Source organism: Anomalospiza imberbis, chromosome 3 (genome assembly GCF_031753505.1).
Source record: "Anomalospiza imberbis isolate Cuckoo-Finch-1a 21T00152 chromosome 3, ASM3175350v1, whole genome shotgun sequence".
Taxonomy (NCBI): domain Eukaryota; kingdom Metazoa; phylum Chordata; class Aves; order Passeriformes; family Viduidae; genus Anomalospiza; species Anomalospiza imberbis.
In genome coordinates this window covers 78,649,053-78,666,010 of record NC_089683.1, presented here as the reverse complement: position 1 = coordinate 78,666,010, position 16,958 = coordinate 78,649,053, and the positions used below count along the sequence as shown (strand labels likewise).

The window sequence follows — 16,958 nt, the reverse complement described above, 5'->3', positions numbered from 1 at the left end:
GGTGAAATATTCCTTTTCTCAGGTTCTTAATTTCTGCAATCTGATGGTTGTTCAGTTTTATTTTAAGTTTTTAGGTTTCTAATTCTAATTGTTGTGATAGATGACGTACCACAGTGTGATATGCTACTGGATTTGCACTTCTGGCATGCTAGCAGCCTGCCAGGTTTCCTTGTAGGAACTGACAAAAGGTTTAATGACTTCTTTGTGAGTTGTTTTGTTTTTAATCCTAGGCAGATAGGCTGGAGTTATTGGGAGAAGCTATGATTCACTTGTGCCAAGATTGAAAAGCAAAATCATTAGAAACTTAGAATGACTGCTTTTTCTCCTATCACCCAAAACAAATTACAGCTAAAGCAGTGGGGGCTAAAATGAGAGTAACACCTGGGTTCTTATGATCTAGCTTAAATAATTTAGTGATTTTATGTGAAACTTTATCTGTGGTTTGTGAAGATATAGATCACTATTTATTGCTGGTAAACTTAGGCTGGACAGGCAGGACATAATGTTAGAGGGGCACCAGTATGTTTTTCAATGGGTATTGGCAGAGTCCTTTAGCACATTGTGAAATATTGATCCTGAGTTTAAAAGAACACTTCTGACAATGCTTTGGGATGATTTAACTTTTCTAGGCATAACTTCCAGGTTACTACTTCTGTTGCAGTGACTTCTATATTCATTGGCTTCCTGGTTCTAAATCTATTATTATAATCATATGATCAGCCATATGTAGACTGTGTTATAGTATGTGACTAGTACTAGAATTATTTTGAAGTGTGTTTTGTGAACTTTTAAAATTAAACTCCTATTTGCAAAAAAAGCTTCTCAGCAACTCAGAGGCTATTTATTGTAAACTAGTCAGTTACAGAATATGTTTCTTTGGGTTGAAGTTCCATCAACTTAGGCTAGGGGAGCCTGTTTTGTTTTTATGTGCTTCAAATAAAATAAAAACAGCAACTGTAAATAGCTTTTTAGAGATAATTTGGCCAATATTTCTGTCAATACAGCCAACTAGAATATTAGCCAGTACACAAAAAAAAAAAAAAAAATCACAGCTGGCAGCCAATATATTTTTTGTTCTGTAGTTATAACATACTTTGTTTTGCAATGGAGCATAAATACTATGTTACCTGCCTTGTTAGTTATCTTCATTGGCTTCTAAAGATTTAGATCATTTACTCAGAGGGTCTTAGCTGTTTGCTGCTTTAGTTATGAGATTTCATTAATAGCCTGGAAAGCTGCAATCACTGGGGCCCCTACAGGCTGCTGAACTCCTAGGCACAGGGCTTGAGCATACTCTTAAGCTTGGCAGGAAATGAGGAAAGTGCAAAAGAAAGTGTTCATGGTGTTGGCACTGCCAGAAAGCGTAAGCTGCTTTTCCCATTTTCCGTGGGAGGGGGAAGGAGGAGAGAAGTGACGTGTTAAAGTGTCCTGTAGTGATCCATCCCTTGGATCACTCTGGATAGTCTGCAGACATCATCAGAATCTACTGAGGTTTCTAGTTTACTGCATCAGATACTGTTCAGTTTATTTGCATAATAGTTTCCAGTACATTGTTGAAACTTATACTTTTAAAGATGTTAAAACCAGTATTTGAATTTTTGATAAAGCTTATTTTCCTGTAGAATGCTTTACTTCCTTGCCTGCAGCTGTGTTGGTTGTAGAAAGTCTTGTGTGAGGAGCTCCAGTGTATTGGCAAAACCACCGTTTGAAATTAGTTGGTTTACCATTTAGAGAACCTTTTTTTGCTGAGCAAGGACTAAAGACTTTACAACTATCAAGTGATTCCGGACTCTTCAAGTGTTTCTGGCTGTGGTATCAATGATTACAATTGCAGTATACTTAATGCAGGCAAAGGGATATGGCCTTTGTTTTGTGAGTATGAGTCATTGTTTCCGAAATCTTGGTGGAAAGGGCAGCTGACAACTGTTCTTTACCTTTTACCTTGCATTTTCAAAGAGAGGATACTATAAGTGTAATGTTGTCAGATTCATGTGCCCTGTATTTCCAGAAGTCTTAATTTCCATTTAACTCTTACCAAAGTGTGAAGATGACAGAATTATGTAGCTGTCCTTACCTGGATGTTTTACTTTGTGCTAGCTACCAAAATGGGGATTTTTAAATTATTTATAATAAAAGCAGTATCCAGTGTCTGAGGAAAGATGAGAGCATGGACAGGACATGATTAATGCAAAATTTGATGGAACTCCTGTTCCTGTGTGACAGGAAGACATCTGTGTTGACGATTCAGCATTTTCAGCTGCCATTGGAGAATGTGTCCCTATTTATAACATACGCACAATGTGCTTCTGGGGTGGCAGCTTACACTGTCTGTGATAGAAAGCAGTTTGCCTTCTATGCAGGTAGCATTTCACATGGATTACATTTAGTTCTGCAGTCTATCCAGCTTTAGACATGTAATAATGACGAGTAACATTAAACATTTTAGGGGATAATATCCATTGCCACAGTCTTTCCTTATTTATCTGCTGGCAGTCTTTGTCTGCTTTCACCAAACTTCTCAAACCTGTTACTAATGTCACTTGTGCAGCACTGAGCAGAAATTAGCTGTTGTAGTGTCTCAAGGAGCACATACCACATTGGTACCTGTTACATGCTGTACTTAGTTTTGAGAAGTTTAAGTGTTGTTTTGCTTGATGAAGTGCTGATAGTAAGCCTTAACGGTAATTTAGCAATTTTTTCTCAGTGTTCATGCTGGTTTGTACAATTTTGTTCTTATCATTGATTGTTAGCTAGTGTCGAGTACACCAGGCATCTGCATTAAGATTGAAAACACTAGTTGAGGCCTCCTGGTAGGAGGAGGACTTAGATTGATTGCTTCCACTGTAGGAACAAAATGGTTGCATTTATTGATGGGATGTATAGATTTTGGTAGTTTGTTTTTTAACATAGGAAATATAAAGGCTTGGTGAAAATTGTGGTTGCTAAGATGCTAGGTTTTGATCATCTCAAGAAGTAAAGATTTTGCCAAAGTGTTACATTACGTTCCTAAACAGAAATTAGAGGTCTTTTCTATAAAAGCGTTTTTCTAATTAGATCTTGCATTTTATCTTTCCTTTATAGCCAAACCAGGTGGACGGGTGAAATGTCAGTATATTTCTGCTGTGGATAAAGTGATCTTTGTGGACGATTATGCAGTAGGATGTAGGAAAGATCTCAATGGCATCTTACTGTTAGACACAGCTCTGCAAACGCCTGTTTCAAAACAAGATGACGTGGTTCAGCTTGAATTGCCGGTTACAGAGGTAAGATGTGGAGGAGGGAATTGAAAAAAGCTATGTAAATAACTGTGTCAGAAATTCTGAAACCAGACATTTGACTCTGAGTTTCTAGGGTGATATTAACAGCATGTAATGGAAAAGTTTCTTAGTTATTAGCTGTCATAGGGCCATACATTTTCACAATTTCCTGTATCTCAAACAAATCAGAGCATGTCTCAAGACCACATTTTTTCAGAAGAAAGAACTTTTTAGTGACCAAAGATAAGGACTCATTTCCCCACCTTTGTCAGTATTTGTGTATGGAATCTACATGCACTTCTAGGAGTCAGTCTGGCCTGTTAGGCATCCCTGATTTGTTGTTGTTATAGTCTTTCAGGAAAAGAATGGTGAAATCAGTTAACACTGTGTTCTGTCATGTGAAGAGTTAGAGCTGGAATCTAAGTTTTCTAGCAAGGTCAGCTGGCATAACAAAAGACTTTTTTTCTGTGCAAACCTGGCTTCCCTTTTATGTTTGGATCAGCTGTAACACAGTACTTTGTGGTTTGAGCATTCAGTATCACTTTAAGAGAAGCTAATGTACACATTTCTGCTTAGAGTGTAATGCTTAGGATTTTTTTGCATTTGTTTATCCTCAGCATTGATGTAAATTGTTTACATATGAATGTGAATCAAGAATGTATATTATATGTGAGGTTTTTAACTATGTGACTTGAGTAGGAGTAACAGCAATAAAATGCTTCATAGGGGTTTCTGAAGAAAGCTTTCCAGGTTCCTGATGCTTGCTGCCCACTGGCATCACTTTTATACCCTTTGTGGGTTACTAAAGAATCTTGGTATGTGTGGCTGAGTGTGAAGAAAGTTTCAGAGGTCAGGATTGTCTTTCATAAGGTCTGCTGTGATGGGTTTTCAGTCTCACATGGTTCAATACAACCTATAAGTTTGTATCAGTTTTTGGCACAGAGATTCTTTGGTTCTAAAGAGTTTACAGACCCTTATTTACAGCACTTCTCTGTAAACATCCTTCCTGTAGAAAAAGAAATGTGGAGTTCAGTAGGAATAGCTATGGGATTTTTATCACCAGATCAGTGAGGAAGGAGGCAAAACATTATCAGTCTCAAGTTCTTTTAATTTTAAAGATGTGGTAACCCAGACTGTGGAAAAACTTAGTAAATACTAAGCAAATATCATACAAACACATCTGTCCACTTCTTTCATCATAGAAAGGTCAAGAACTTTCATCCAAGGAAGGGTGTTTAGTGGTTTTTGTCTCTAGAACTTTTCTGCAAATTTTTGCACTTAATTTAAGTAGTTTTTTAAATAGTTTGATCTCCTGGTAGTGCAGTGCACCTTTATGCATTTCTAACTGTCAGCATTAACAAGTTATGAAGCAATCTCTATACTGTTTTGAATTTGCCATAGAGCACTAAAATCTAGGAACTTCCACAGTCTATCTGTTAGTCTTCTGATACAACCTTAGCTAGGGGGCTGTTTTGCCTTATTTCAGTCTTGCTTCCCTTGAATTTCCTAAGGACTTAACTAAGGGGCCTTTTGGTCTGTTCTGTTGAGGTTGTTTAAAGGACTGGCTGACCATTGTCCTTGGGAAATATTTCCCTATATTTGTAACTTGAAAGAATTCCTGTAATTTTTCAGATGTTAACCCACCTAACTGCAGATTTGGAATACTCTGTGCCTTTAAATCTTACCTGTCAACGTGAAGTTAGCAGACAGAGGGATAAGCTGGAAACAGATGAGACTGGGAAGAAAAAGTCTATAAATGGATGCATATACCATTCTTTTATAGCTGCATTATGTCTTGAGTTTTAAGAACTAACTTCTAAACTGGCCCGGGTTTTTCTTTGCTTCGTTTTTCAGCTTCGCTGTATTAGCATTGTAAGTAGCTTATCTCTAATTTTATTGCAGTGTGGTTGTTATCATTATTATCTACCTTTTTGAAGGTACAAAGCTACTCAGAAAACGGCAAGACTTTTGTTCTTGCTGTCACTTTTTGTCATTAAAGCTGATTGAATCCTTTTGAAGAGAAAGCATTGGGCATTAGATGTCTCCTCATTCCTTGCTTTAATAGATCTTCTGTTTTAACTTTTGTGACTGACTTTTTGTAATTGATAATTGTAATTGACATTTGGTAATATTGTCCTTGAGAGAATTTGTAGTAATTAATGTTACCGTTGCTGAAGTTTATCTGTGGGTTGGCCTGTGAAGTAAAATTTGGTGCTTCTTACTCAGGTCTGGATCTTTTTTGAGAATTATACTGATATATGATAAAGTAGGATCTGGCAAAGGACATTTCCAAGTGTAATGAAACAGGCATAATTCCTGTTGTAGTTACTCAGTGTGGATGCTAACTTTGCTTGCACATCTGCATTTTAGGCTCAGCAGCTGTTATCTGCTTGCATAGAAAAAGTAGATGTTTCTAGCACAGAGGGATATGATTTGTTCATCACCCAACTGAAGGATGGCTTAAAAAATACCTCACATGAAACAGCAGCAAATCATAAAGTTGCAAAGGTAAGAATTTGTCTTTGTACTGTCTAACATGGATTCCCAAGTCTAATATGTGTGCCTACCATTGAAACATACAAAATCTATGACTCAATGTGGTGGATTTTGTTTGAAGACAGTGGAATATATTATCTGTTCCTTAGTTTTATTTGTGAAGCTTCACTTGGTAAGAGAATAAACAAGATCAGTTTCTTGCTGATTAAGTCAAAAAATAAACCCAGATGAGATTAAAATTTGAAGTTACTTGTGTTATGCTCCATGTTGCTTTTGTGTGTCTGTTGTTGTATTTTTTTTTATCACGTGTTTGGTTTTGGTTTTGACACGCTTCTGATGTGTTTGTTTAGATGTTAAAATTTTAAAACGTAGACACTTTTTTTCTTATTTAGTGGGCAACGGTTACGTTCCACCTTCCTCATCATGTTTTGAAGTCTGTCGCCAGTGCCATTGTAAATGAACTCAAGAAGATAAATCAAAATATTGCTGCCTTACCTGTAGCATCCTCTGTGATGGATAGGTTATCTTACCTCTTGCCCAGCGCACGACCAGAGCTTGGTGTGGGACCTGGGCGATCTGTGGACAGGTATATTAAGACAAAATAAGTGATGAATTTGACCCCTTAGTTGTATCAGGATAAGCTCTTAGATGACTTCAACTTAGTTGCCAAAGAGTTAGACCTATTTTGTACTTTGTTGCTCTTACACATACAGCTAAGTAACTGTTTAATGCATGCTGTGCCATACATTTTACTGAATTTAGCAAAGCCTTTATGGACATCACAAGACTATCTGTATTTCAACTTTAATGCAAATTTAATTTACTTTGCTCTTAATCCCAATCTACACTTTAAGAAAGGTAAAAATTGAAGCCTTAAATACATACTACATTGTATCCTGAAGTCAATTGCTTTTCCTTCGCACAAGAAAGAGTCATGCTTATGTTTTATGGTTTAGAAGTTTAGGAAGTTACCTTTGCAGACCATATATATGCTACTTCTTAACTCTCTAGTCAACTGCTACATGTTTGGGGTAAGAGAACATTTAACCTCAGATTGCCTCTTCATCTCTTTCTGATCCAAGTGGTAATGTATACATTAGCAAGTAACCCATTATTTTAACCTTCGTAGGCTGAGACTAGTTAGAATACTGATGAATCTCCTAAGTTTATAAATTTTTCTTTCTTGAAAGTGTCTGTACAAATATTATTTTGCATGTGTTTTCCATTTCTTACACCTCACATAATTTAATGAATTTGATTTTATCTCTTAGCTTTCTTTCCCCAAGCCTTTAGGTCTCCCTGTACCTTACCACATTATATTTTGATTAGAGCTCTTCCAAGATCTGCCTCTTCAGCTGGTATAATGTCAAGTTAAGATAGCTCTTATGTGAGTGTTGCTAGACTAGATTACTTCCTTGGCAGGAAATGTTTAATATTTCCATTCTCTTATAAGACAGCAGAAATCTCCTGAAACTGAGAAGCAGAAACAGGAAATAAGGCACGTTTCCATCTAACAGCCCTAGTTCTTGGAAGAACAAAACTCTATCAAGGGAAAAGAAAAACTGATACTCATTTCTCATGTGCTGTTGCAGATGAGAGACATGCACTGAATGAAGGTGGAAAAGAGAGGAACTACTTTGCTGTCTTAACTGCTGAGTAGCAGAGGGGTTCATATTTTGGAATGTGGTAGTTTAAAATTTACAAGTGTTATAGTATGTAGTGAGTGATGACTGAGCTGGAGGGTTCCATGGCTGTACCATGTATTTAGTTAAGCCTAAAATATCACTTTAGAGTATTTGTAAATATGCATATTGATATCTGTTTAACTAAGAACCCCAAATTTTTGCAGTTGTTGTCATGTTAGAAAAAATCCAACTCTCTTGCAGTTCTGTTGGGCTAGCTTCTCCACTTGCCTTTGATGCAGAATAGCTTTGGGTATCTGATGCTTTCCTGCAGGTAGATCAGATAGGCTACCTGGAAGCTTATTTTCTTAGTCCTGCTTTTAAGGTCCATAGGTTATTGTGTGGATTTTCATTTTTTACTGGGGATGTACTTTAAGCACCCAAGTGAGGGAAGTTTTTAAGTTTCCTGTAATAGTTAATTATCGTTTTATGTGTAAGTTATAGGTTACTATTTGTGCTGTTTTTAATTGTTGCTAAAGCACTGAAAGTCTTATAAATAGTTTGGGTTTTTAATTTTAAGTGGCAGTTTGGGGTAATGTAGAGTTTTTCACCTTTCTAGGTCTTTGATGTATAGTGAAGCTAACAGACGGGAGACATTCACTTCATGGCCTCATGTGGGTTATCGGTGGGCACAGCCAGATCCTATGGCTCAAGCTGGGTTCTATCACCAGGTAAGAGATTAGTTGTTCTTAGTATTTGTTCCCCAGGTGAGAGGGCACGGGAAAAAAGATGGTGATGTTTTCTAGTAGGGGTTTTTTTCTATTTTTTAATGGATACCTTCGATTATGCATAAACCATAAAAACTTTGTCATTCAGTTTTTTTTTTTTTTTATGTTTCAAGGGGCTTTGGTGCCTTGAGTTTGCCTCTTTTTTTTTTCTTTTTCTTTTTTGTACAGATCACTGAAAATACAGTTATGAACTTCAGCATACAAAACTTTTTGAAATATCATATTAATCTGAGTTAACAGAAATAGAGATGAAGTTGGTTGTTACATAGAATCTGTCTTTCACCTTGTTAGATTGTTGAGTAAATAATCTTTTTTATATTACAAGTAAAGCAAAAGAGCAGTAAGCTTGGCACTGGAGTTCCCTAAACATAATTTCCTAGCAGAACTTTGTTGTATCAAACAGAGGTCCTAGATCACATTAAATTGTTAGGCTTATTGAATAAATACAACCTCAATATTTTATTCCACTACTTTTGCTTATTTCCATTTTTTATTCCTTGAAATTATTCCTGCTTTAAAAAATATTTATAATATGGATTTAGATAATGATGCCTGGGCAGTGCCTATCATTTGACAGCAATATTGTCTGTTTCCTTCTGTCAGCTGTAAAGTGTGATAGGTGGATGAAGTTTTTGGATGATTTCTTAAACTTGCACAGAAGGAGTAATGCAAGGAATTCATATGTTGGAATTGCATCTGCAAATTCCCAAGCATGTCTTGAAATGAGGTCATGAAAATGCTGAATTTTAAGAGAATGGAAATTTTGATTGTTTTTCCTCAGTTACTTCAGCTAGTAAGAACTGTTCTTTGCAGAGGAGTGGTAGAGAATACTTTATGTCCTAAGAGATTGGTAGGAATATTTTTTAACCCGTGTTTATCCAAGCATGTATTCTGCTGCAGTTAAAATTTTTTTGAACCTTGTGAACTTTTGCCAAAGAAAAAAAAAGTAATTTCTGTTCTATGTCTGTGGTTTGCATCCAATGACTTGCATGGATGTTAGCTCTGGATCTCTTCTACAGTAATGTGTATTCTTTTTTTAATGTGAAATGCTGCCACTTTGTAGAATATAATTTGTGGCCTTTTATATGTTTGGTGTGATGCTTTAGTATGTCACTAAGGGGAAAGAACTTGATCATCTAGTTAAAAGTGCTTTGTAGTACATAGCTATATAAATTTCAAGTGTTTCTTCCTATTTTCGTAGCCTGCTTCATCAGGAGATGACAGAGCCATGTGCTTTACATGTAGTGTGTGCTTGGTGTGCTGGGAACCTACAGATGAACCTTGGTAAGTTTAATGATATGTGAAGTACACCTAAATTTGTACTGAGGTGGTTAGAAATCTTCGAAGGACAAAAATCAACATACCGCAATGGTATTTCTGGTGAGTTTAGGACAAGTCATTGACAAGAATGGGTTTCCAAAATGATTCCATGGAACAAATCACAAAAATATTTTATGTACTATATCGAATTTCTGTATAATACTAAAAGAAAAAAGATGTAGTTGGTTTTGTTTCTTAATTCTGATTTGCTGTTTCATTTCAAATTGCTCCTTGAGAGTTGTCAGCCAATACTTCTTTGCAGGGATCTAAACTAAGTCTTCTATTTGATTGTGACTAGAATACATCTCTTTTCAGGTTCAAAAACTGCCATGGCTGCATAGTGCATATTTGCCTTTTATGTGAAATTGCAGTATCCATTACTAGTTTCCTGAGTCATCTAAAATTGCGTATAGTGACAGAAATGTGGGACCTTACATAGATTAAAGAGTTCTTAATGTAATTTTTTCTTGATTAGTTGGTAATGTATAATCTTTTCTTGAATACGTCAGATTCCTGACTTGCTGGAAACTTTTCCTTGTAATATTATCTTCATAGTTTTTGTCTACTCTTTTCACTTATGATTTTCAAGACATTTTGTAGCCATGTAATTGCTCTTGTCAAGTCTCTGCCTTAGTTGTATATCAAGGTTCGTTTTTTTCCGTGCTTGGTTAATGTGACATTCAGGACTGTTTCCAGTTTTGATTTTTTAAATTATGGATATAGAACTAAAACCAGGACATTGCTTCTAAAGTTACTTGTAACATTAGCGTTTTAATGTACAGTAATTTAATCTGGGCTTTTCTTCATGGGGACACGATGGGCTACTTCCTATAGAACAATTTTTTTTTTAATGGGCTAATTATATTAAGAGCATTGTGTAGATTGATCCATTTGAATATGAATGTACATTGAGTGATCAAAGTCTTTAATACAGTCTGCTATTGAGAATCGGCAGGGAAAACTGTGTTAGTAACTTCATAACTCTTTTGTATGGTTGACTGCCATAGAGTTCAAACAGTTCTGTTTCAGCTTCACTTCTAGGGCTTAGCTTATATATGCTGTGTGTAGTTTTCACAGTAAAAAATGGCTGTTTTTTGTGTTTGTTTTTAATCTGGAAAGGTCTGAACATGAGAGACATTCCCCCAACTGTCCATTTGTCAAGGGTGAGCACACTCAGAATGTACCTCTTTCAGTCACACTGGCAACAAGTCCAGCGCAATTTCCCTGCACAGATGGTACTGACAGAATAACCTGCTTTGGATCTGGAAGTTGCCCTCATTTTCTAGCTGCTGCCACAAAACGAGGAAAGATCTGCATATGGGATGTTTCCAAACTTATGAAGGTATGCAAAATAAATAATTATTTTTCATCAACTATTTACTGATCAGACATATCTACATATCTTGATTCAAAATCAAATGCCTCTTCTGTTTTTTATTGTTATTTCTCAGGTCCACTTAAAATTTGAAATCAATGCATATGATCCCGCTATTGTGCAGCAACTTATGTTATCAGGAGAGCAGAGCTCAGGGGTTGACTCAAGGAGACCAACACTAGCATGGTTAGAAGATTCCTCTAGCTGCTCAGACATACCAAAATTAGAAGGAGACAGGTATGCCAGCCTACCAAATGAGAAATATGATGTTTGAGTGGTAAATGCCATTTAGCAAAGTCATGCTTTGTGTAACATAAGATTGGTAATTTTCTTTTTATGGAAATAATATTTTTAGTCACTCTGTACACAATTCAACACTTGAAAAAGACTAATCTAAATTTCTGTTTTTAAGCCAGTTTCCTGCTGTTCCAGTTTTATACTCCACTAGCAGAGAGATTGCAGATCTCATTGCTGCTCTATGCTCATGTTTCAGAGGCAGAGTAAAAAGAGAAGGGAATACAAGTTTTGGATCAGCTTTTCATTTTAGTTATGGATTATACATTTCAGATTTTTAAAGGAAAGGCTCCTCATGGACTTCTGGAACATGTTTTTTTTCTGATTGCTTCTCTGTAATTTCTGAGTATGTCACTCTGAAAATAAACTGATTGGATGTGCTAGGAATTTATACTTCCTTGCATGCTGTTAGCACACGTATACAGACTCTAAAAAAATTAGTCCTGTTGCAAGGGTTTATATAAGCTAGAGGGCATGTCAGTGCTTTGAAAGTGTGATGTGAGAAAAGGTAGTATTTCAGTTGTGCTTCATGCAGTCTGTTACTGGGAGCTCTTGTCTGGTCTTACCAAAGCTCAACAGAGTGAATAACTGTTGGAAAATTTAGAGCAAAAGTTGACTGGGGAGTCTTACTACTTTTCTGAATGTTTCTTCTTAAACTTCAGTGTAAAGAAGAAGGTAACAGTGCTGCTATATGCACAGTGACGTAAATGTTTGGTTTTATTATTAGTGTGATATGTACAGTAGTGCAGAGCAAACACGAAGCTTGCTCTTCTGCTGACATGGGCAACATCAGCAGCTGCCTGAACTATTACTGTAGCTTTAGGGCTGGGAGCTCCTTAATAGTTAAAGAATTAAACCAAGATTAAGAGCTGGATAACGGACAGTGCAATCATACTGCCTAGAACTAAGCATCTTCCATTTCACTTAACCTACATGGAATTTACTGTCACTTCTCCGCTTAAGGGGAAGCTGGATCAGAATCAAAGTATTGAATTACGTCTGCCATGTTGATCAGGTTTGACCCCACAAAAATCTATTTCTTGCATATGAGGAATAAGCATCCAGTTTGTTGAAGTTTGAGGATCTGACTTGGTACTGTGAGTAGTTTTACCTGAAGCTGCAAAGGGATTGCTGTCTTCCTGTGTGTAATAAGCCTGTAATAGGAAATAATTTATTTTATTGGAAAAGTCAGATGCATTAATTATTTATATATTATTAGAACTACTCAGGAGCCTATTTCTCTTGAAAAGGTGTCTTGGAACAGAATCTGGTTTTATGACAAAAAGATTTATCTGGCAGTATTTTTAAAACCAACAACACTGTTCATCCTTGTTTCAGTACTAGCTAAAAAATTGCTTTATAGAATTGAAGGCCAGTCTGCCAGCTCCACTTTCCAGAGATGATTTTGAGGAATTTGAAGATGCTGATACTAATTTTTAGATGTCCTGATTGTATGGTTTTATTTTTCTTGGAAAGATTCCTGAGAACTGTTTTTTTAATTTTGATTCCATTTAGGCTTGAATTGTAGGAAATACAATGAGGCATAAAGAAATCTAGTCTACTGGTTCAATAGTGGAGGAAAAAGTCTTTGCTGTTGGTGTCTGTGATGAACTCATCAATGGATGAACAATGTTGGCTAAAAGGAATAAAGGAATGGCCAGCTATAGTACACATTGTGGTTTTTATGAATTTTTATTAATTTAATTAAAAATAAGCATGCAGTTAGCATGTACATGGTGTCTTTTTTTTTTTTTTTTTTTTTTTTTTTCCTTCAAGTGATGACTTACTGGAGGATTCAGACAGTGAAGAGCATTCCAGATCGGAATCTGTTACGGGTAGGTTATATCTGACCTGTTATATATGTAATAGTTTAGAGGTCAAAGAGGAAGTTCTTCTTCCAGGCTTTTAAAAGAACCCTGTCAAAACTGATGATATTATATTCACTGTATTAGGAAAAAAGGAAAAGCATTTACCTTGGAAAAGGATTTTTCAATGGATTTACCATTGTAAGGAATGCTGGTATTTAAGTTTGTGTGATGGAGAGATGACATGCAGGAGAAAAGAAAAACTGCTGCACTTTGTTAGTTAATAAATGTCTTACTTGACAACAGACATTGCTTATCTTGCTGTCAATAAAGCACACAAACCAAGATAAAAGACCTTTCCTAGAACAGGAACAAATTACAGCTGTATGAAACCCTTTAAATTCAGGGGATTGCTGAAAAAGTTCCTGTGTCTTGATTGTTTCCCTAAGGGTATGCACTTTGATAAAATATTTCTTACTGAATAAAGATTTTATATGGAAGCAGAATGGTGCTATGCATAGTGTTCTTATGTTATTTTCTTAGAGATTGAGTCAGAAATTTTGAGGGAGGGAGGACTACATGTTTATTTTCTATAATCTGGTTTACATCTTTGAGTAAGGATCACCAAGTAGGGAAAAAAAGAGCATGAGATATAGAAAAAGATCCTTTTTTCCAACAAACTGTTATACTTGCAGTATGATTCCTGTTTTGTCTTTTGAGCATTTGTATTATGTTAAACATTTTTATTTTAAAGGGCATACATCACAAAAAGAAACGATGGAAGTCAGCCTTGATATAACAGCTCTCAGCGTTCTTCAGCAACCTGAAAAACTTCAGTGGGAAATTGTTGCAAATGTTCTGGAGGACACAGTTAAAGATCTAGAAGAACTTGGGGCAAATCCCTGTTTGGCCAACTGTAAGAGTGAAAAGATGAAGGAAAAACATCTAGAACAACACAACATTCCCTTTCCTTGTTTATTAGCTGGAGGTCTATTAACATACAAATCACCTGCTACCTCTCCCGTTAGCAGTAACTCTCAGAGATCACTGGATGGTTTAAGCAGGACTCGAGGTGAGAGTGTCTCGGAACAGGGATCAACTGACAACGAATCCTGCACTAATTCAGAACTGAATTCCCCTCTGGTAAGGAGGACTTTGCCTGTATTGCTGCTGTACAGCATAAAGGAGTCTGATGAAAAAGCAGGAAAACTCTTTTCACAGATGAACAATATTATGAGTAAAAGTATACATGATGATGGTTTCACAGTTCCACAGATCATTGAAATGGAGCTGGACAGTCAGGAACAGTTGCTGTTACAGGACCCCCCTGTGACTTACATTCAGCAGTTTGCAGATGCTGCAGCCAACCTGACATCTCCGGACTCGGACAAGTGGAGCTCTATGGTTCCCAAGCCTGGGACTTTGGTTCAGTGCCTGCGTCTGCCCAAGTTTGCAGAGGAGGAGAACCTGTGTGTAGATTCAATCACACCCTGTGCAGATGGAGTTCATCTGTTAGTAGGACTGCGGACTTGTCCTGTTGAATCTCTGAGTGCAATAAATCAAGTAGAGGCCTTGAATAATTTAAATAAATTAAACTCGGCACTATGTAATAGAAGGAAGGGGGAACTAGAATCAAGTCTTGCTGTAGTGAATGGCACGAGTATTGATGTAATCCAGCATGAGTCACCAGCAGATGTACCAACTCCTTTAATAATTCAGCCTGAACAGAGAAGTGTTAGTGGTGGATACCTAGTGCTTTATAAGATGAATTATGCCACTAGAATAGTTACTCTAGAGGAGGAACCAGTAAAAATCCAGCATATCAAAGACCCCCAAGACACAATTACCTCAATGATTTTGCTCCCACCAGATATATTGGATAATCGAGAGGACGACTGTGAGGAGCCTGTGGAGGAAATACAATTATCTTCTAAAAATGGCAGTGGGAGAGAGAGAAGATCTGAGATCTCTACTCTTGGGCACCTGGTAATAACTACTCAGGGAGGATATGTAAAAATACTAGATCTTTCAAACTTTGAAATTCTGGCCAAAGTGGAGCCACCTAAAAAAGAGGGCACTGAGGAACCAGATATGTTTGTCTCTGTGATATACTGTTCGGGCACAGACAGATTATGTGCATGCACCAAAGGTAAGATTTTCCTTCAAATTAAAAAAAAATATTGATTTTACTGTATTTGGATTATGTTACAGAATTTAGAATCTAAATTTCAAATTCCACTGAATTTATGTACAATTGAATGGTCTAGGAAGCATGGACTCTAGTTAATTCCTCACTTTGAATGTCAGTTTTAATATCTAGAATGGCAGTAATTATTGCGTGTGTCTTAATTCTTGAAGAGGCACAGGTTTTCTTAAGTCAAAAACATATAAAAGTCATTATTGTATGTAATTATTTCTGTGATAGAGAATTCCCTTTCTGGAAAAATGTCTTCTGCCTGTACTTGATTATATTCAAGAGAGCAGAGAAGATAATGCTTTTATACCTTATCCCAGTGTATTTTCATTCAGGAAGCATGCTTCTGGTTTTGCTTCAGCTTTTTGAAGTTGGGATTGTACTTTCTTGAGTGTTAGAGCCAGACTATTTATGCAGGATTCTTTTTTCCAAATGAACACAAGCTATTTTGGGGAAGGGGGCAGGTAGGAGGGGAGTGTAACTCAAGCCCAGGTAACAACTACTTTGTAAAAGTCCCTAAACCACCACACAACTCCCCGTTTCCTTGTGTCACATTGGAAACAGCTCTGAGTGCCATCCAGCTGAGTTCCTCCATGTCCCAGTGTTCTGTTTAGTTCATCTGCAGTTGATTGAAACTGTGGAGGAAATGCTTAGGCTCTCAGAGGGACTAAGCTGATGGGGTGGTTCATACATTTCAAATAAATTCCCACGATACCATGTTGAGCTTCTTCTTTACTAGAAGAATTGAAATTGATACCTTTTTTCCTTTCATGATGGTGTCACACTAATTATAAAGTGCTCCTATGAGCAAATGTTAAATCAGATTTACTTGTTATTTCCAACAGAAAAAGTCAAGTTTATTGTAAACATCTCCGCTTTCTTAAAGGCTCCATGTTTCTCAACTCACCTGCAAAGATTTCTGGGAGTGGGCATTTCAGATTTGCTTTTTAAATACCAATGAAAACATTGCAAGTTAGTAACTAGTATTTATGTTTGCAGTTTCCCAAGGGTAACATTCATATTTACTAAATTGTTATCTTTCAGTGATTGCTTTTGAAGAAATATCTATTAAACTGTTCCAGCTGCATTTAATAATGCACGCTTTTTCCTAGTTAAAATGGAACTCTAATTGAACTGTTACTTGCCTTTGAAAACGGTTCTATCATATCATATCCATGTGTCCTGGTTTAGGGCATATTTGGGAGAAAACCTCCAAAGCGGTTCTTCTAGAAAGCAAATTCAAGTGGCCCCTCCTGCAACTGGTTTGGGAAAAGATTTCCTTGGAGAAAAGTGGAAAAAATCAGTTTTTTAACAGGCAAAGCATTCACCAGCACAAAAAATGAACAATATTAAACAATAAAAAACTTCTTGCCAATCTGAAGAGATGACAAACTCAGAAAGTCCCCTTCTTGGGCTGTAGCTCAGCTCACCCAGTCTGTTATTAGTCCCTCCAGCACTGGAAATGCCGTGGCCCAGGCCCGGCCCGGTGGGCCGCAAGTGCGAGTTCCAGGTGCTCTTCTGGGTTTTCAGTCCAGAGCAGGTTTAAACAGTTATAAGAAGAAGAAAAACCACAGTTCAAGGAACATCTTTGTCTCAGCTAGCTAAAAAGTAACTAAAAGCAAAGGAGAGCTCTGTCCCACTGTCTGTCCGTGCTGCAGACAGCACAGTCCAGGAGCAGGAATGTGGAGGAGTGAGTGCAGTTTCTGATAACAAGCTCCATGCTTCTTCTCTCCCCCGCTTCACTTTCAGAAGCAGTCTTAAAGGTGCAAAACTTATTTCTGGGCTAAACAGATGAATGGGGATACAA

At 36.8% G+C, this 16,958-nt stretch overlaps 1 protein-coding gene across 6 annotated transcripts in view; it reads left to right on the top strand.

The window, feature by feature from the left end:
* The window catches only part of BIRC6 (baculoviral IAP repeat containing 6), a 173,740-nt gene that overhangs the window by 12,548 nt on the left and 144,234 nt on the right, over positions 1-16,958 (top strand). For all 6 annotated transcript variants that reach the window (XM_068185299.1, XM_068185301.1, XM_068185298.1 and 3 more), the window contains exons 2-10: positions 3,082-3,263; positions 5,628-5,765; positions 6,146-6,339; positions 7,995-8,106; positions 9,365-9,447; positions 10,603-10,825; positions 10,935-11,095; positions 12,929-12,987; positions 13,712-15,106. In XM_068185299.1, the coding sequence (XP_068041400.1) occupies positions 3,082-3,263; positions 5,628-5,765; positions 6,146-6,339; positions 7,995-8,106; positions 9,365-9,447; positions 10,603-10,825; positions 10,935-11,095; positions 12,929-12,987; positions 13,712-15,106 (2,547 nt within the window). The remainder of the gene's footprint in view (positions 1-3,081; positions 3,264-5,627; positions 5,766-6,145; positions 6,340-7,994; positions 8,107-9,364; positions 9,448-10,602; positions 10,826-10,934; positions 11,096-12,928; positions 12,988-13,711; positions 15,107-16,958) is intronic.